This window comes from Hyperoodon ampullatus (assembly GCF_949752795.1).
Source record: "Hyperoodon ampullatus genome assembly, chromosome: 17".
Classification (NCBI taxonomy): Eukaryota; Metazoa; Chordata; class Mammalia; order Artiodactyla; family Ziphiidae; genus Hyperoodon; species Hyperoodon ampullatus.
In genome coordinates, this window is record NC_136930.1 from 473,345 (window position 1) to 493,192 (window position 19,848).

At 48.0% G+C, this 19,848-nt stretch overlaps 2 protein-coding genes across 3 annotated transcripts in view; one reads left to right on the forward strand and one right to left on the reverse strand.

The window, feature by feature from the left end:
- The window catches only part of PRKDC (protein kinase, DNA-activated, catalytic subunit), a gene marked incomplete at both ends in the record, with an annotated part of 161,579 nt that overhangs the window by 31,119 nt on the left and 110,612 nt on the right, over positions 1 to 19,848 (reverse strand). For both annotated transcript variants that reach the window (XM_079722235.1, XM_079722234.1), the window contains 7 exons: positions 9,360 to 9,471; positions 10,850 to 10,958; positions 11,717 to 11,941; positions 12,501 to 12,689; positions 13,508 to 13,646; positions 15,510 to 15,715; positions 17,999 to 18,178. In XM_079722235.1, coding sequence (XP_079578361.1) covers positions 9,360 to 9,471; positions 10,850 to 10,958; positions 11,717 to 11,941; positions 12,501 to 12,689; positions 13,508 to 13,646; positions 15,510 to 15,715; positions 17,999 to 18,178 — 1,160 coding nt within the window. The remainder of the gene's footprint in view (positions 1 to 9,359; positions 9,472 to 10,849; positions 10,959 to 11,716; positions 11,942 to 12,500; positions 12,690 to 13,507; positions 13,647 to 15,509; positions 15,716 to 17,998; positions 18,179 to 19,848) is intronic.
- Positions 6,208 to 7,791, forward strand: LOC307065418 (myc-associated zinc finger protein-like; the record flags this gene model as incomplete). Its single annotated transcript, XM_079722237.1, is given in 3 exon segments — positions 6,208 to 6,238; positions 6,241 to 6,827; positions 6,829 to 7,791. Coding segments are annotated over 3 exon segments (1,398 nt in total). The 3' UTR covers positions 7,609 to 7,791.

The window sequence follows — 19,848 nt, forward strand, 5'->3', positions numbered from 1 at the left end:
AAAGCTGTCACTGTTTGCAGATGACATGATACTATACATAGAGAATCCTAAAGATGCTACCAGAAACTACTAGAGCTAATCAATGAATTTGGTAAAGTAGCAGGATACAAAATTAATGCACAGAAATCTCTGGCATTCCTGTACACGAATGATGAAAAATCTGAAAGTGAAATCAAGAAAACACTCCCAATTACCATTGCAACAAAAAGAATAAAATATCTAGTAATAAACCTACCTAAGGAGACAAAAGACCTGTATGCAGAAAATTATAAGACACTGATGAAAGAAATTAAAGATGATACAAATAGATGGAGAGATATACCATGTTCCTGGATTGAAAGAATCAATATTGTGAAAATGACTCTACTATCCAAAGCGATCTACAGATTCAATGCAATCCCTATCAAACTACCACTGGCATTTTTCACAGAACTAGAACAAAAAATTTCAAAATTTGTTTGGAAAAACAAAAGACCCCAAATAGCCAAAGCAATCTTGAGAATGAAAAACGGAGCTGGAGGAATCAGGCTCCCTGACTTCAGACTATACTACAAAGCTACAGTAATCAAGACAGTGTGGTACTGGCACAAAAACAGAAAGATAGATCAATGGAACACGATAGAAAGCCCAGAGATAAACCCACGCACATATGGTCACCTTATCTTTGATAAAGTGGCAGGAATGTACAGTGGAGAAAGGACAGCCTCTTCAATAAGTGGTGCTGGGAAAACTGAACAGGGACATGTAAAAGTATGAGATTAGATCACTCCCTAACACCATACACAAAAATAAGCTCAAAATGGATTAAAGACCTAAATGTAAGGCCAGACACTATCAAACTCTTAGAAGAAAACATAGACAGAACACTCTATGACATAAATCACAGCAAGATCCTTTTGGACCCACCTCCTAGAGAAATGGAAATAAAAACAAAAATAAACAAATGGGACCTAATGAAACTTCAAAGCTTTTGCACAGCGAAGGAAACCATAAACAAGACCAAAAGACAACCCTCAGAATGGGAGAAAATATTTGCAAATGAAGCAACTGACAAAGGATTAATCTCCAAAATTTATAAGCAGCTCATGCAGCTCAATAGCAAAAAAACAAACAACCCAATCCCAAAATGGGCAGAAGACCTAATTAGACATTTCTCCAAAGAAGATATACAGACTGCCAACAAACACATGAAAGAATGCTCAACATCATTAATCACTAGAGAAATGCAAATCAAAACTACAATGAGATATCATCTCACACCAGTCAGAATAGCCATCATCAAAAAATCTAGAAACAATAAATGCTGGAGAGGGTGTGGAAAAAAGGGAACCCTCTTGCACTGCTGGTGGGAATGTGAATTGGTACAGCCACTATGGAGAACAGTTTGGATGTTTCTTAAAACATGACAAATAGAACTACCGTATGACCCAGTAATCCCACTACGGGGCATATACCCTGAGAAATCCATAATTCAAAAAAGTCGTGTACCAAAATGTTCATTGCAGCTCTATTTAAAATAGCCCAGAGATGGAAACACCCTAAGTGTCCATCATCGGATGAATGGATAAAGAAGATGTGGCACATATATACAATGGAATATTACTCAGCCATAAGAAGAAACAAAATTGAGCTATTTGTAATGAGATTGATGGACCTAGAGTCTGTCATACAGAGTGAAGTAAGTCAGAAAGAGAAAGACAAATACCGTATGCTAACACATATATATGGAATTTAAGAAAAAAAAATGTCATGAAGAACCTAGGGGTAAAACAGGAATAAAGACACAGACCTACTTGAGAATGGACTTGAGGACATGGGGAGGGGGAAGGGTAAGCTGTGACAAAGCGAGAGAGAGGCATGGACATATATACAGTATCCAAACTTAAGTTAGATAGATAGTGGGAAGCAGCCACATAGCACAGGGAGATCAGCTCGGTGCTTTGTGACCGCCTGGAGGGGTGGGATAGGGAGGGTGGGAGGGAGGGAGACGCAAGAGGGAAGGGATGTGGGAACAGATGTATATGTATGACTGATTCACATTGTTATAAAGCAGAAACTAATAATAAAAAAAAAAGAAAACAGAATGAAAAAGAGTGTAGCAGAGCATAAGATAAACTACACACCCATTAAAAAAATCCCAGGAGAAGAGATAAAGAAAAAGACAAAGTATATTTAAAGCAATAATGGTTGAAAACTTCCCTAACCTGAGGAGAGAAATGGACACCCCGATCCTTGACTCCCAAAAGACCCCAACAATGCAGGGGGCAGGGGTTCGATTCCTGGTCAGGGAACTAGGTCCCACGTGCTTGTGGCAATTAAGAGTTTGCGTGCAACAACTAAGGAGCCTGAGAGCCACAACTAAGGAGCCCACGTGCTGCCACTAAGGAGCCCCCAAGCTGCAACTAAGAAGCCTGCCTGCCATAACTAAGGAGCCTGCCTGCCGCCACTAAGGAGCCCACCTGCTGCAACGAAGACCCGGTGCAACCAAATAAATAAATAAATATTTGGAGGGGGAGAAAAAAAAGAGCCCAAGTAGGTTGAATCCAAATAGGGGTACACCGAGACACATTACAACTGAAGTGTCCAAAGTCCAAGACAAAGTCTTTTGGAAGCAGCAAGAGAAAGGTGACACGTCACGCAAGGGAACCCTCCCACCCCCCACCCAGTAAGACTATAGGCGAAGTCTTCAAAAGAAACATTTCAGGACAGGAGAGAATGGGGTGATACATTCAAAATATTGAAAGAAAAAAAGAACTGTCAACCAAGAATACTGTATCTGGCAAAGCTGTCCTTCAGAAACGAAGAAGAGATAAACAAAAGCTGAGGGAGTCCATTACCAGACCTGCCTGCCTTACAAGAAAGCTAAAGGGGAGTTCTTCAAGCAGAACTGGGATGCTAATTAACATCACAGAAACATATGAAGTTAGTATATAACTCACTGGTAATGGTAAATATAAAACCAAAGTCAAATTCTCTAATTTCGCAGTGGTGGTATGTAATTCACTGACAACTCTAGTTTAAAACTTAAAAAACAAATATATTAAATATAACCATAACTTCAATAATCTGGTATTGGATGCATGATATAAAAATATGTAAACTGTAACATCAATAATCTAAAATGTAAGAGGGATGAGGACACAAAAGCATAAAGTTTAAGAATGTTATCACAGTTAAGCTGTTATCAGCTTAGAATCAGGTGTTACAAGATAGTTTATGTAAGCCTTGTGGTAAACACAAAGGAAAAAACTGTAGCAGTCACACAAAAGATCACGATAAAGAAGTCAAAGCACACCAAACAAAAAGTCATCCATCAAATCACACAAAAAGAGAACAGGATAAGCAACAAGGGGTAATGAACCCATAAAACTGTCAGAGAACAATTAACAAAATGGCAACAGTAAGCCTTACCTACTGATAATTACTTCAAATGTAAATGGTTTAGATTCTCCAGGCGATTAAAAAAAACAAGATCCAGGGAGTTACCTCGGGGTCCAGTGGTTAGGACCCCCGGCACTTTCACTGCTGTAGCCCAGGTTCAACCCCTGGTCAGGGAACAAAGATCCCACAAGCCACGAGGCACGGCCGGGGGGGGGGAAAAAAAAAAAAAAAAAAAGATCTCCAACGATACGCTGCCTACAATACACTCACTTTCGCTCTGAAGACACATCGACAAGGGTGGGAGAGATATTTCAAGCAAATGGTAACCTAAAGAAAGCAGGGGTAGCTATACTATACCAGACAAAACAGATTTTAAGCTAACAATGGTAAAAAGATACAAGCAAGGTCATTACATAATGATAAAGGGGCCAACTGCCAATCTGTCAAGAAAATACAACGATTGTAAATATTTATGCACTCAACAACAAAGCACCTAAGTATATAAAGCAAATACTAATAGAAATAAAAGGAGAAATAAACAGCAATACAATAATAGTTGGGGGTTTTAATACCACTGTCAACAATGGACAGATCATCCAGACAGAAAATCAACAAGGAAACAGCAGATTTGAACAATATTACAGACAAAATGGACCTAACAGACACACACACACACAATAAAACAGAAAAACAACACGATCAATTAAATAGATGCAGAAAAAGCATTTGACAAAATTCAACACCATTCATGATAAAACAAAACTTTCAGAAAATCAGTATATGAACAGCAAATAACCAGAAAATACAATGAAAAAAAAAACCCTCCGTTCACAACAGTGCTGAAAAAAACCATACATACTTAGGAGCAAATCTAACAAAAGACAGCTAAGATCTGCAGATGGAAAAAATACAAAAACTTTGAAATTAAAGAGGACCTAAATAAACAGAGAGACATTACCACATTCATGAATTGGAGAACTCTACACTGTTAAGACGCAATTCCCAAAGTTGATCTAGAGCCAAGAAAATCCCAAACTCTGTTTTTCTTTTTTCTCTGGTAGAAATTGATAAGCAGATACTAAAATGTATATATAAATGTAAGCAACCTAAAATAAACAAAGCAGTTTTCATAAAGGAAACAAAGTTGGAGAACTCACCCTATCTGATTTAAGACTTACTATAAAGCATCAGTAATGAAGACAGTTTGATATTGTGAAAAGAGATGCATATAAATCAAGGAACAGAACAGAGCATTCAAAAACAGACCCATAGACATAACCGTCACTGATTTTCAGAAAAGGTGCCAAGGCAATTCAGTGATACAAAGTAAGACTTCTGAACAAATGGGACTAGACAACTAGATATCCATATGGAAAAAGTGAACATGTATCCCTACCTCATACCATCTACAAGAATTATCTTCCACTTGGGGCTTCCCTGGTGGCGCAGTGGTTGAGAGTCCGCCTGCCGATGCAGGGGACGCGGGTTCGTGCCCCAGTCCGGGAGGATCCCACATGCCGCGCAGCGGCTGGGCCCGTGAGCCATGGCCGCTGGGCCTGCACGTCCAGAGCCTGTGCTCCACAACGGGAGAGGCCGCGACGGTGAGAGGCCCGCGTACCACACACACACAAAAAATTATCTTCCACTGGATCATAGACCTAAATGCAAGAACTAAAACTACAACATTTCTAGAAGGATAATTTTGCAAGATGAGCCTGGAGGGACTTCCCTGGTGGCACAGTGGTTAAGACCCCGTGCTCCCAATGCAGGGGGCTCGAGGTTTGATCCCTGGTCAGGGAACTAGATCCCACATGCATGCTGCAACTAAGGAGCTGGCAAGCCACAACTAAGGAGCCCACCTGCCGCAACAAGACCCAGCACAAGGCTGGTCTGGGCTAAAGTCATCCACAGACACAGAGCACGGAGGTGTAGGTCTCATCAGAAGCAGGATACAGGCATGTCTCAAAGCATCTCCCACACCGCTTGTTAGTTGTAGAGGAACAAACAGGGCTTGAACACCAGAAAGACCAGACATAGCATTAACCAGGCAATCAACACTGCTACCATCAGTAAAAGGCAGGTGGACACTCTGTTTCCAGATGTGATACCACAGGACAAATACTCCACTTAAGTGGTATTCTGGCTATGGGTATTTCACCTGAAGATAATCATGAGGATACACAGCCAAACCCAAACTGAAGAAAATTCCTCAGAAGTGTCAGTGTCATGAAAGATGGCTGAGGAACTGTTCCAGATTAGGGGAGACCAAAAAGATACATCAATTAAATGTGTACATGACTCTGCACTGGATCCTGTCTTCAAAGACAAATTGCTTTAAAGGGCGTTAATGGGACAACTGACAGAACTGAAATTAAGGCTGCAGATCAAACTGAAAACAGAGCAGTTACTACTGTACTGTGGTTCTCGGAATATACTCTTCTTCTTAGGACAGGTACACACCGATAACGAGGTAAAGAAATAGATGTACGGCCCCCCGCCCTCCCCGAGGCGCCGGCTGGGCGCGCGCGCGGCGGGGGCCGAGGCTGCTCCCTCGCTCCCCCCACCCCGCCCCCGGCCCCGCGGGGCCTCCCACCCCCACCCAGGGGGCGTCGCCGCCGCCGTCTCCGCCGCGCTCCGCGGCCCGCCAGGCGCCCTCCTTCCTTCCCTCCCTCCCGCCGGCCGGGGTGCGCGGGCGGCCCGCGGGCCATGCGTTAGGCGCGGCCCAGCCCGGCCGGCCGGCCGGGGGCGGTGCCCCGAGCCCGGGCCCCGCGCGGCAAGCGCCCCCGGCCCCCGCTGAGCCCCGGGGGCCCCGCCGTGGCCGAGGCCATGTTCCCCGTGTTCCCTCGCACGCTGCTGCCCGCCCCCTCCCCGTGCTGGGCCTGGACTCCCGGGGGGTGGGCGGCCTCATGAACTCCTTCCCGCCACCTCAGGGTCACGCCCAGAACCCCCTGCAGGTCGGGGCTGAGCTCCAGTCCCGCTTCTTTGCCTCCCAGGGCTGCGCCCAGAGTCCATTCCAGGCCGCGCCGGCGCCCCCACCCATGTCCCAGGCCCCGGCGGCCGAGCCCCTCCAGGTGGACTTGCTCCCGGTTCTTGCCGCCGCCCAGGAGTCCGCCGCGGCGGCCGCCGCCACTGCCGTTGCTGCTGCGCCCCCGGCCCCGGCCGCCGCCTCCACTGTGGACACAGCGGCTCTGAAGCAGCCCCCAGCGCCCCCTCCGCCGCCCCCTCCGGTGTCGGCGCCCGCCGCTGAGGCCGCGCCCCCTGTCTCTGCCGCCACCATCGCCGCAGCCGCGGCCACGGCCACCGCCGTCATCGCTCCAACCTCGACGGTCGCCGTGGCCCCGGTCGCATCTGCCTTGGAGAAGAAGGCAAAGAGCAAGGGGCCCTACATCTGTGCCCTGTGCGCCAAGGAGTTCAAGAACGGCTACAATCTCTGGAGGCACGAGGCCATCCATCCACACGGGAGCCAAAGCCGGCCGGGTCCCTTCGGGTGCTATGAAGATGCCCACCATGGTGCCCCTGAGCCTCCTGAGCGTGCCCCAGCTGAGCGGAGCCGGCGGCGGAGGGGGAGAAGCGGGTGCCGGCGGCGGAGCGGCCGCAGTGGCCGCCGGTGGCGTGGTGACCACGACCGCCTCGGGCAAGCGCATCCGGAAGAACCACGCCTGCGAGATGTGCGGCAAGGCTTTCCGCGACGTCTACCACCTGAACCGACACAAGCTGTCGCACTCGGACGAGAAGCCCTACCAGTGCCCGGTGTGCCAGCAGCGCTTCAAGCGCAAGGACCGCATGAGCTACCACGTGCGCTCACATGACGGCGCTGTGCACAAGCCCTACAACTGCTCCCACTGTGGCAAGAGCTTCTCCCGGCCGGATCACCTCAACAGTCACGTCAGACAAGTGCACTCGACAGAACGGCCCTTCAAATGTGAGAAATGTGAGGCAGCTTTTGCTACGAAGGATCGGCTGCGGGCCCACACAGTACGACACGAGGAGAAGGTGCCATGTCATGTGTGTGGCGAGATGTTGAGCCCGGCTTATATTTCGGACCACATGAAGGTGCACAGCCAGGGCCCTCACCGTGTCTGTGAGCTCTGCAACAAAGGTACAGCTGAGGTCTGTCCAATGGCGGCGGCGGCGGCGGCGGCAGCCCCTCCCACAGCCGTGGGCTCCCTCTCGGGGGCCGAGGGGGTGCCTGTGAGCTCTCGGCCACTTCCCTCCCAGCCCTGGTGAGCTCCAAGTTGGTGGGGGGGACAGGGGAGAGTGGAGGAAAGTCCCTTGGTACCATCTCCTCTTACGCTCTCTCTTCCCACCAATTCCTCACTGTTTCCCCCATCAACCAAGGAGCCTCCAGAAGGAAAGGAGGAAGACGTGTTTTTCTCAGGGGAATTCGCTAGGTTTTAATGATTTGTTTCTCCTGCTCCTCTCTTCTCCCTGTCAGACCTGACCCCACACACACCTGTCCCCTCGGCTGTGCTGAGGCCCCCTGGACAGTGGACAGGAGCGGCCACCGCCCTCACCCCCTCTGCTCTCTGTAATCCCCCGCCCTGCCCTTCCAGGGATTTGTGAGCCTTTCCCTCGATGGTCCTTCTTGCTCTCCTCCTTCCAGGGTCCCCCTACTGTCTGCTGCCCCTCCCTGGGGAGGTGGTGCTTTTTTTTTTTTTTTTTCCAGGGGGAGGGAGGACAGGAAGGAGGGAACTCAAAGATTCTGTCCCAGAGAGGGGCAAAGGTGAGATTTGCGGCGGGGCAGGAACAGGGAAGGCGGAGATTATACCTTCATAGGGTGGGGGGTGGTTTGGGGTCAGGCCCTAAGCATCATCCTGCTTGAGAACCTGTCAGGGGAAAACAAGTCCAGGGGAGCAAAAGAAGGAGCCACTAGGGCCAGAGGCAGGACAAGAGATGGAATCTTAGGGGGCCAGGGTACATGGGGGGGATCCAGGGACTAGAGGTGCTTCCTGGGGGTCGGGGGAATGCAGCCACAGTGTCTCCCCCTTCCCTCTTCCACCCCAGCTCCATCCCTGGCCTTTTCTTTTCATCCCTCCCCCTGCGACAGAAGCTGTGGCCCTGGCCATGTCATCGTGTTCCTGTGTCCCCTGCATGTTCCCCACCCTTCACCCCCTCCTTTTGCACGGACCCCATTACAATAAATTTTAAATTAAAAAAAAAAAAAAGAAATAGATGTATGCAACTTACCCTCAAATGGTTCCGAAAATAAATATATGTATGTGGAGAGAAAGAAAAAAATGCTAACGCGGCAACATGTTAAAAAATGTTTAAAAAAAAAAGTGTATCTGGGTAAAATGTACACAAGGAGAGTTCTACTTTTCTTGTGACCTTTTTTATAGGTAAGAACTTGTCTCAAAATAAAAAGTAAAACAAGTTTGAAAAATAAAAAGTATAAAAAGTAAAATTTTAAAAAGCTGTAGTATCAGAGGAAACAGGGTCCAAAGGCAAGAATGCCAAACGTGGGATCACAGTCCTTCAGTCCTACTGACTGTGTGTTTTTGAATAAAATAACTCACAACTGCTCTGGCTCTATTACCTCTTCTCCAACACATATAGTTAATACCTGCCTAGGATTACCCAGGGCCGTTACAGGTGAGGAAAAGAATCTCAGACCCGGCGAAGTGATGAATACAGCACGTAACAGAGCTGGGAGGTAGGAGGTGGGAGTGTCAAAAATCCAGGTTAAAATAACAGAATAAGAAGCAGTTGTTAAGCAGTATCTTCTTTGCTGCCATGTTACTCGCCCACATTCAGCCCTGAGACAGGAACAGAGGGGACGCCCCTGCCTTCTCTCCCCGCCCAGCACAGAATGGACCAGGGGACAAAGACGCACAGAGAGTACTGTCAGAACAACCTCAGTGGAAACTGACCCACGAGGCTCAGACCCCACATTTGTCTAAACCACAGTTTGGGAGAAAAGCTATTCTGGCAACTTCAAAAGAGAATCCACATTCAACTCAGAAGGCTCAACATCTCACCGATTCATGATGATGTCATCCCAGACGCTCATGGGGTCCATTTTAGCATCCGGATATCTACTTGTCCAGGTTTTCAGAAGCCTCTTAAGGGGAAGGTGAGATGACAAATTGCCTAAAAATAATATCAGAGTGTGACTATGTCCACGGCTCAGTGACCAGACCACCTCACAAAGCGCAGCTGTCAAGTTTCTTGTCCAAATTTAAACGTTTTGTCTTATCTTTCACAACAACCTACCATATTTTAAATATTCTGGCATTAAAACTCAATTTCTTCGGGCCATAAAGGGAAGATGAGGAAATAAACATACACAATTTTTACATTTAGCACAGGTCCACAATCCTCCATCCACGATTCCAAAATCTAAAAAGCACTGAAAACTGACATGTTTTTCACAGAGTTGCAGCCAATTTTCCTGTTTGCAAAATCTGATCTGAATCATCACAGGGCAACTTACAGTCTGTTTACGCCACTCGTGGGGACACCCACCCAGGCGGTGGACAGCCATCAGTCGTGGGCTGACGGGCCACTGCACACAAGGCCCAACCCAGTAGGCACACAAGGTCTCCGGTGATAACCCCCAAACGACCTGGCCTCGAGGGCTTCGGAAAAGGGATTCATGATAATCCTCATGAAATTTAAATTTCACACTGCTAACGTTTAAAGCTTTGGTTTTCTTTCAGCTTAAATCACAGTCCTGTGCTCAAAATCTGGATCCTTCATGTATTAGCTTAGGCAAGTTATTTAATCTCTGATGCCCTATAAATCGAGAAGAAAGGATCTACATCTCATAAGGCTGTTATAAAAACTAGATAATAGAGAGGAAAGAGATCAACATAGCTCCTGGGATAACACATCATTAATAATAATGTACTTGAAACATCATTCTCCAAATTTAAAACAGAGAACAGCTAGGTAGATAGTTCTGAATACCAATTCTTATTAGTACTCTGAAAAGCCTACAAAACTGAAATTCAGATTTACAGTCAAGACGTTACCTCTGACTCTGGGTGGCCTCCCAACAGCAGCAGGATAAAACCTACTCGTCGGCAGCGGAAAGGCCTTCCAGGTCCGGGCATTGCCGCCCTCGGCCTCATCTTAGCAGCTGGCACCCAGGACAGAAGCTCTGGCACCTCAGGGTCAGGCCGGCCCTCTGCAAGCCCCTCTCTCCCGACCACGCCCAACTCGGGGTCCTGCCGGCCAGGTGCTGTCACCCCAGTTTCTCAAGGGGCCCTGGACCTGCCTCTGCCTCCGCGGGTGCCATGTGTCAGACCACTACTCCTTGGAAGCTTCTCCAGTGCCCAGAATCGCGCTTGACCATGTTAAACACTTACTTCAACAATCCCAAATATATACATTTGTAGAATAAACTCAAGGCAGTTTCTAACCCATACAGTAAGCAACATGTACTATCACTGGGCAAAAAGATCAGAAGCCAAAACTCTTCCGCGATTATAAAAGAAAACACAGGTGGGTATAAATTGAACATTACCTGGTTTGCTAATAAAGCTGATGAACTCCTGAATTTCTATGAAAGTCTGCACAGACTGCAACTTGGTAAGTCTACTTCTGTGTAAGAGGACATCAATACTAGAATAATTCTGGAAAGAAGTTAGTGAGCATTGGTTACAAGTCAATTTACTGCATTAGATTTTAACACAGTGCTCAACATGAAACAGCAGCTACCCTATAAACGCATCAGTTACACAGGACGTCTCAGAGTGGTTACTAATTAGGTCATGGGAGCAATTAACAAACGGTCTAATTTTCTTGTTTAATTTAGGTTTTCAATTGCATTTCAGTTCAACAAAATCAATAAAAGCAATACAATCGGGTACCGTTGCCTCTATTTGCCACCAATTCTTAAAAATCACAACATCCTATAATGTAAAACTGCCAACTACAGAAGCCAATTTTTCTTCGATAAACTTCGAGTGTACTATTCAGCCTCAAACACATTTGAAAAGTAGAATAAAGACAGTGAACGTCCATATATGGCAACGACAAATGTTCACAGACTCTACACAAGACACAGCTTTAACAACAGAACGAGCCGACACCAAAGGAAGAACACAGAGCCGGGGCTGGCGGGGCCTGCTCTCAGGCGCTCGTCCACAGTGAGAGAAAGAAAACCCCAAGGGGACACAAAACGTGGAACTTTCTGAAACAGAGAGAGGCATTAAAAGGCCTCAGGACCAAGGCCGGTGTGCACAGGCCTCAGGGGAACCAGGACGCGAGGAGGGTGGGCCCGTCACGTGGTTGGTCGGGGGAACCTGCTGCTGTGATTCTCACCCAGGAGTTTACCGATGTCAGAAAAGGTCACAGAGATGGCACATTCCCGGCTGGGATGTCATATTACCTGCAAAAACATCTGAATGCAGTTTCTGATGTAATACTCGGCCCTGTCAACGTCATCTTGCAGGAGGTAGAGGAGACTCAGCTCCTGGCTGTAGCGGAGCTCGAGCAGGGCCCTCCGCAGCTCCGAGGTCACCGCCTCGTCCACGAAGGTCAGCAGGGCCTGGTCACCCTCCCCACGGAGCAGGGACTTGAGCCTGCTGCGGATCATGTGTGGCAGGCAGGTCTCCTGAGGAGCAAGAATCTCATCACCACGGCATCTCTGGTGTCATTTTATAGGTCCAGGTGCCAAAGTGATGGTGCTTAATGCTTCAAATGTTAAAGCACCTAAGGCTACAAATTTTAAAACAAGTTCATCTAAAATGGTTCACTTTATAACCACAAAATACAAAGGAACACGGTCTACAGAAAATGGCAACTACTTGTAGCTGAAAGACAACTGGACGTCTGGCACAAAGTGACGGACCTCCAGGCACGGCCGAGGACAGCAGTGCGGACGGGCCAGGAGGGCCCCGTGAGACTGCAACGCCGCGCAGACACAACAGGAAATGTTCTCCCGGTGGTCACGCCAGGGATGCTGACGTTCATTTTTAAAGGCCTCCGCTTATTCCGAAAGGTTGAGCTAAAAGCAGTGAGCGGTTTAACAATATTATGCAGTTTGGGGTGTGTCAGGTCGTATAAATACCCCAATGCTGCACAACTACTGCCCTGTTTTTAAACACTTGTAAACAACGTCACTAATGAGAGCACACCTGACCATCTGTGACCTCAGAAATGACCCCACACACCTGGTAGAAGGGTTCACTCCACATCTTGCTGAGATCTGGGGCACCCTCGCCGTCGGCACTGGCCGTGGAGCAGTATGCCAGCGACTTCCATTCGGCAAGCTGGTTGTAACACTCCAGGGACGCTAGTTCCCAGAAGTCCTTCTCGGCTTCCGTGGGCTCACCGTCTGCCCACTCTTGTTTATTGAGGGCCTGGTCAGATTATTTTACAAAGTTGGGAACAGTACAAATGAAAACATATGCACTGCAGGTTGTGTAACATTCGTACTAAGAACAACCATTTTCAGATTTATGACAAGGGGAGAAAAAAGGGAAAACAGAGTAACTTGAGTGGAATCTAATAGTCAAATGAGTATTAAAAACGCCAGTCAAGAGGGAGCCACGTCTCTGGAAAACTTAACCATGAAGCCGGTGCATAAGCTGAACACTTTAAATGACCCATAAAATTTGATGTAAATACTGTAGATTATTTACGACTTACAGAGTTCTTAGAAAGAAAATTAGAAAATAAGACATTTACAGAAAACTGCAGAAGATTCCACCACCTGGATCTCTCGCACAGGCCACAGACCTGAACTCCAAGTATGTACCTGCTACACACCCACACTCGGCCACTGGTAGCTCAAACACAAACCTGAACTTCAGTCATCTTCCCAAAACCAACTCTTACCTACCTCTTTATAGATTTTTTACTTACTGAATGAAAACAATCTACTCAGATGGAAATTACATAATAGTACCAGACACTGAAGTAACATCTTACAATTTTATCATACTTGGTAAAACATGCTTTCTTTTATTCAGTGATGTTTTCTTAAAAAGAGTAAGGGGTAACAACAATACTTAGCTCACACTCGGTTATTATGAAACCATTTTCTGATACTAACCTTTGTGTAAATTCTAAGGAATAAAGCTGAAATATTTGAAGCTCTAAATTCTAAAGCTAACAATTTTTCCATTCAGAGAAAAGTGTTTAAGCAACTAACATACTTGCTAGAGATCAACTTTACCTCGTTATACAGCCGCGCAGCTTCAGAATAATCACTTCTCGCTTCTGCTAATAAAGCATCCTGTGTGACCTGCTTTGTTCCTATCTCACTGCTGAAAATACCACGCAGGGTGTCATACTCTCCAATCGACCTGTACAGCCTATAAAACAAACCAAAAAAAAAAAAAAAAAGTCCAAATCAATGAATGCCCCACTATTTTTAAAGTCTTTACTCTAATGAAATGATATTAAATCGAGATGTCATACGTTATAATTAACCAAAAAAGATACGTTGTTCTTGTTTTGTAAAAATATAAAATCTTAAAAATTTTGAAGTTACCATTAAGTTTTACTACTTTAGCCGTACAGAAGGCAGAAGTTATTCTACAGCGCGTTTAAAGTAAAATCTGAAAATTATAGGTTTACAATGCGTAAGTTGACTCATTAAATGAGCCTGTTCTGTGTTAATTCATGGCTGAGACACCGCTCTTACCTGTGGTAACCTATCTGGAATCCTTGTCTAGCCCTAAAATTTGGAATGTAGTCAAGAACCCCAAAGCAGGTAAATTAGTCCTGGTCCTAGAAATGCCACGTTTTGCTCCACGTTCTATGGCCTTCTCGATTCTACTGACAGCCTGGATACGGGCTAGAGCATTCATCTCTGACGTTAACATAAACCTGATGGTCCGTCAGCCAAGCTCCCCCTTTAAGGTAGTCTCAAGTGTTCAGTAAGTTCGTTCCCTTCTCCCTAGAGACTTCTTCCCACCTTTTGAGTCTCCACACAAATGTCCTCTCTTCCTAACCCTGCAGTCGCCTGACCACCGAGCTGAGGACCACTTCCCTCCTAGTCTTCCTGGATTTGGTACTTCCCTGGGTATGACATGTGTTTATTACATCAAAAAAGCCCCATGGGTTCTCTTTCAGAGCCCACTGACTCCAAATTTAGGCCAAAAAAATCTAATAGCTATAGCTCTCTTACTGCCCTGCTCATGGGGAGTTAAAGGTAACAAATCAGAGGCAGAGGTAGGGAGGTGGGAAAATAGCCCACAGCCCAGGAGTCCAAGAGGAGACGAAGCTACAAGCATTTTACAGGAATTCAGAAAACACACCAGCCTCAGGTCCACCCTACACTGGCCCCTGGCCCCTGGCCCCTGGACCACATACGCTGTACCGTTGTCAAAACAATGATGTGGGACTTCCCTGGTGGTCCAGTGGCAAAGGCCCCGCGCTCCCAACGCACGGGGCCCGTGTTCGACCCCTGGTCCAGGAACTAGATCCCACATGCATGCCGCAACTAAGAGTGGGTTCGCATGCCACAACTAAAGATCCCCCACACTACAACGAAGACCTGGCAAAGCCAAATGAACAATTAAAAATAAATAAATATTTTTAAAAATTCTGTTTGAAAGGAATGCACAAACATAATATAAAAAGTGTGAGGAGGCATTAATAAAGCTAGAAAAAAAAGTGTTTAAAAGTTTAGGCCCTTAAAAGCCATGTGCTTCATTTATCCAGACAACACCCAAGACCCGAGACTCTGCCCCCTGAAACTCCCAAGCGCACAAGGCACCACTACCGCCCATGGCCACGCCAGACCCAAGAGGGTAAGGACGCCCGCGGGCAGAAGCAGCCCGCGCAGAGGCCCTTCCTCCCGCCCAGGGTGCCGCCCGCGCCGCTGGCGGGGTCTAACCCGCGCTGTGCCGCACTCGGCACCCCGCGCAGCGCCTCACTACCACCACGGCGCTCAGTTCAGAGACAGGAGCGACCGTGTGACAGCGGTGAGGCAAGAGCCCCCGCTCTCACTTCCACTCTTACACCCAGAACCCGAAGACCTAAAACCCAGCGTTACAGAAAAGAAGCGCCAGTCAAATTTCACCCAAATCCAGCATCCTCAGAATTAGGCACTGGCTTTCTCATGATAAAACCTCACGTAACCGAAACAGAACTTGTTTTTCCCAAATAAACGAAGTAACTGTATCAGATATATCGGCCTCGGCCCCAGGGGGGTCGGGGCCCGGGCGTACCTGGCGAGCTCCATCCATCTGCCGACGGCGGCGGGGAGGCCGGGCCTGCCTCGAGCGCGCTTGGCGGGAGGCTCCTGGGGTAGCAGGTGCAGCAGCGCTTCCTCCAGCAGGTGGATGGCCCCCGGCTGCTGCAGGCCCGCCAGGCCGGCGCTGCCGACCACGGCCGGGTCCAGGCTCAGCAGGTCGGCGTGTCGGCAGCTGACCTCCTGCGAAGACAGACAGAGCGGCCCTCTAGCCCACGGCTCCCCAGCCACCTCTGCCAGCGAGGACCTTGTTCTGCTAAGCACGAAGGTCTGACGTTCGTGGTCGAGAAAGCACAAGCTCCTCTGCGTGATTCTGTTAAGCTTTCCCCCACTTGCTCAGAGGAGGAAATGATCCCTCCTTCCTGCACACTTCCAATCCAGGATTAATTTAGAGCAACAAAGCCACTAGTGGACAGTGAGGCTTTTACGCATTGGCTGTACATCCAGACCACAAGCGCAGTTTCCCGGAACGTGTACCCTGAAGAGACGAGGAGAGCATCTGAGACACGAAGATCTCACACCAGTCACTGCAGAGCAGGTGCGCGCACCCCCACTACCCGGCAGCCCCCTCACGTCTCCCCACCCCAGGGGCGCACGTGCTCAGAAACACGGAATGGAGGGCTTCGGGAACCATCGTGTTGGCCTTTACTTTGTAACTCTCAATTTGAGAGCTCTGTACACGTAAAAGTAACGGAAAGTGAGCCCCAAACCAATAGAGACAACAGTATGGCTACTAGGACAGCATCTCATGATGACAGACCTGCGTCTGCATGGACATCTGGAAGGGCACCTGCCTCCCGCCCTGCGAAGCTGCTGGGCCCAGAACCCTCACTGGGACTGACCGGCTACCACCGAGCCAACTTGCATTCAACACCAGGAGTCTTGGAAGAACACAGATTCTCCAAAGCAAGCAAACAAACAAAAATGCTTGTCACTCTTAGCAGGAACTAGAGGTACAGGAAAGAAAATCCAAATAAAATTCTATTTCCATTAACAACATAGCAGGACTTCCCTGCTGGCGCAGTGGTTAAGAATCCGCCTGCCAATGCAGGGGACACGGGTTCGAGCCCTGGTCGGGGAGGATCCCACGTGCCACGGAGCAACTAAGCCCATGAGCCACAACTACTCAGCCTGCGCTCTAGAGCCCGTGAGCCACAACTACTGAAGCCTGTGTGCTCCACGGCCTGCGTGCTGCAACTACTGAAGCCTGCACGCCTACAGCCTGGGCTCCGCAACAAGAGAAGCCACTGCAATGAGAAGCCCGCGCACCACAACTACTGAGCCCACGTGCCACAACTACTGAAGCCCGCGCACCTAGAGCCCATGCTCCACAACAAGAGAAGCCACCACAATGAGAAGCCCGCACACCTCAACCAAGAGTAGCTCCCCGCTCGCCACAACCTGAGAAAGCCCGCGCGCAACAACGAAGACCCAACGCAGCCAAAAATAAATAAAATTAAATCTTTAAAAAACAAAATCGCTTCGGGATAAAATGTAAAGAGAAACTTATTTTGAAATACTGGCTGATTCAATATAATTTCTCAAGCCTTGTCTTTGGCATCACCAGGAGAAAACCAATGGAGGAATTCTACTAGTAAATTATAAACCAATAAAAATAGAGTATATAAAAAGAAACTGTATCAACAGTTTCACGCTACATCTAAAAATTACAAAGTAAGAATACTAAGTACTTCATCTCCAGGAATTATTACCCAATCAGTTTGCAAACCAAAGCTACTGATAAATAACACTAAAGAATGTAATTTTTAAATTACTCCAGGGAGGTAACTAGTTACAAAAATACTGAAATGAATCCAAAGGATTTTCTATTAGGGACTTTTGTAACGATCCATGGTTTGAACGGCAAAGAAAACATTTCTTACATGAAAGAGTAATCTTCCAGTGTGTTTAGTGCTTACAAAAGTCCGTCTACACTAGTTCTCTGCTCGAAGAGCACAGCCTTCAAAGCCTTCTCTGAGGGCAGCCTCGCAGCGCCCGTGACGGTGCACAGCCTACCCCGGCCGAGAGGCGGCCTGCCTCTCCACAGCCTGCACCACCCCGGGCTTCTGCATCACTTGGCCCTCGTGCCCCTCCGCCTCTGCCTGTTTACCGCCTGGCCCGAGCCCGCCTGTGCCTCCGTCCCCTGCCCACAGCCAGGCACGGGCTGCACCCACGTCCCCAGAGGCCAGCAGGAGGACTGGGCGCCGCGCGACACGCAGGTGTGAGCAGAACACTGAGGGGACTGGCTGGTTCAAGACCTGAACAATTTTATATCAAGTTTGATTTCATTACTCCATCATATATGGTTTTTTTTTAATACAAATAAATTGCGTCTAACCATCTGGGAAGAAGCGGCCCCATCACAGGACATCTGCTCTGTTAAAATCCTCGTTTCAACTAAGAAGCCAACGGAGTCGCTAGATGACGGCGTGTGAAGGGTGGGAGACAGTGCACATGCGGCCTCACCTGGATACAGGACACGAACGGCGGGAAGAAGAGGAAGGTGGTGCTGAGCAAGTGAGTGAAGTCCTGCAGCAGCTTCTGGGTGGCGCCACGCCTCTCAGACGCAGTCCTGTGCTTGTCCATCTCCTTCAGGATCCCGGAGCACAGGCTGCTGAAGAGCTGCTTCGCGATGAGCGGATCCCTCTGTAGGACATTCCGGAGGAGGACAGACCCGGGTGACTCACCCACAGCACTGGAGCCGAACCCGAACACACAAACTGCTGCCCCACACGGCCACAGCACGTCCCAACTCCACGCCGACAGCCGCAGTCATCGACGGGGAGGATTCGGAACTTAACCCAACACATCTGTTTGACACATCTTATAAAGGGCTCGATGGCACGGATTCCGGACCCAGAGTACAGACTCAGAAGCTGGCTCAAGTCCTGCGTGAGTCTGGACCTGCGGGTCCCTGCCCCAGGCCAGGGGGACACAGGGCCGTCCCTGGGGACTGACAGCAGCCTGGAGACATTGGAAAACGGCCCTGAGCTTAGACGACAGGCCAGAGCCCCGTCACCGTGGCCATTTAATCCCTTGGCGTCAGCAGGAGCCGCCTCCGTCCCGCGTGGTGGGTGGCCAGGCTGATGGACATAGCCCGTCCCTCCCGCTGTCCCCGGGCACAGACCCCAGTGCTGAGAACGGCTCCCAGCAGGCAGCGTCTACATTTTTAAAATGAAGGCACAAAAGCAAGAATAAATAAAAATTTTAAATTATTTTGTTTGATAAAAGCTGTGTCTGAATAAAACTATAATTTGATTTTTCTTTATTTTATGTTGTTCATTACTCTATTTTAGGTAATGTATTTGTCTTATAAAAAGACATAATGGTTCTTATATAAAATTTTAGAAAATACGCATCAGGAAACAAGAAGAAAATAAATTTATAAATATCGCCCGTCGTTACACTTCACAGAGATGGTTACTGCCAGGTGGGCCTCTCACTCTGCTACGTGGGGTCCACTTAGTCTGTCAGGAGGCTTCCACGTCTATACCCACTGACTCTTGTGTACAAATTCCTTCCTCTACACGTGAATCTGCACGTGGGACAAGCGGCCCAGAACCTCACACACACACACACAACAGTGCCGCAGGGGACGTGGTGGGACTCGCGCATCCGCGATCCGGTCACCACACGGGGGGCTCGCTCAGGTGCTCCGGTGACGTGAGCCGTCCCCACGGAGGGAAGCTAGGGGAGGGGACACAGGACTTGGGCTATTTCTGCAAATTCCTGTCACTCTATAATTATTTAAACAAAAATCTTACCAAGCAGTAATGGGCTACACAGACATAATCTATTACTATAATCAACATTAGGACTGCCACTTAAGTGCAATAAAAAAATATAAGGCATCATGTTTCAGTACCTAGCATAATCATATATTACATGATGTATGTGATACCCTTCGATTTTAAACATGACTTCAATTAAAGCCAAAGAAACCTTAATCAGACTTTCAAGGGATAAATATCCTGTTTCTGTCAGCGAATTCAGCGAGAAAACTTCATTCACTCCCAATACACTTATCCCCTAATGACTGAGAAAAATATCCCCAGTCCTCGGCTAACAAGAGAATTACCAGAGAAGGACACTGATCCCACGGGCACCCTCTTGATCCTCCCCCAAAAGAGGATTTTGTATAATCAATGATTTAAGTGACTTAGCAACTTACACACTGTTTCATTCCCACTGACAGTACTGGTGAGAAAAACAGACTCAGTGTGTGACTGGCACACAGAGACACTGGGCCCAGAGCGAAGTGTCTCGATGGTACCCTGTGTCAGGGTCTCACGGAGCCAGGAAGCCGCACAGCCACG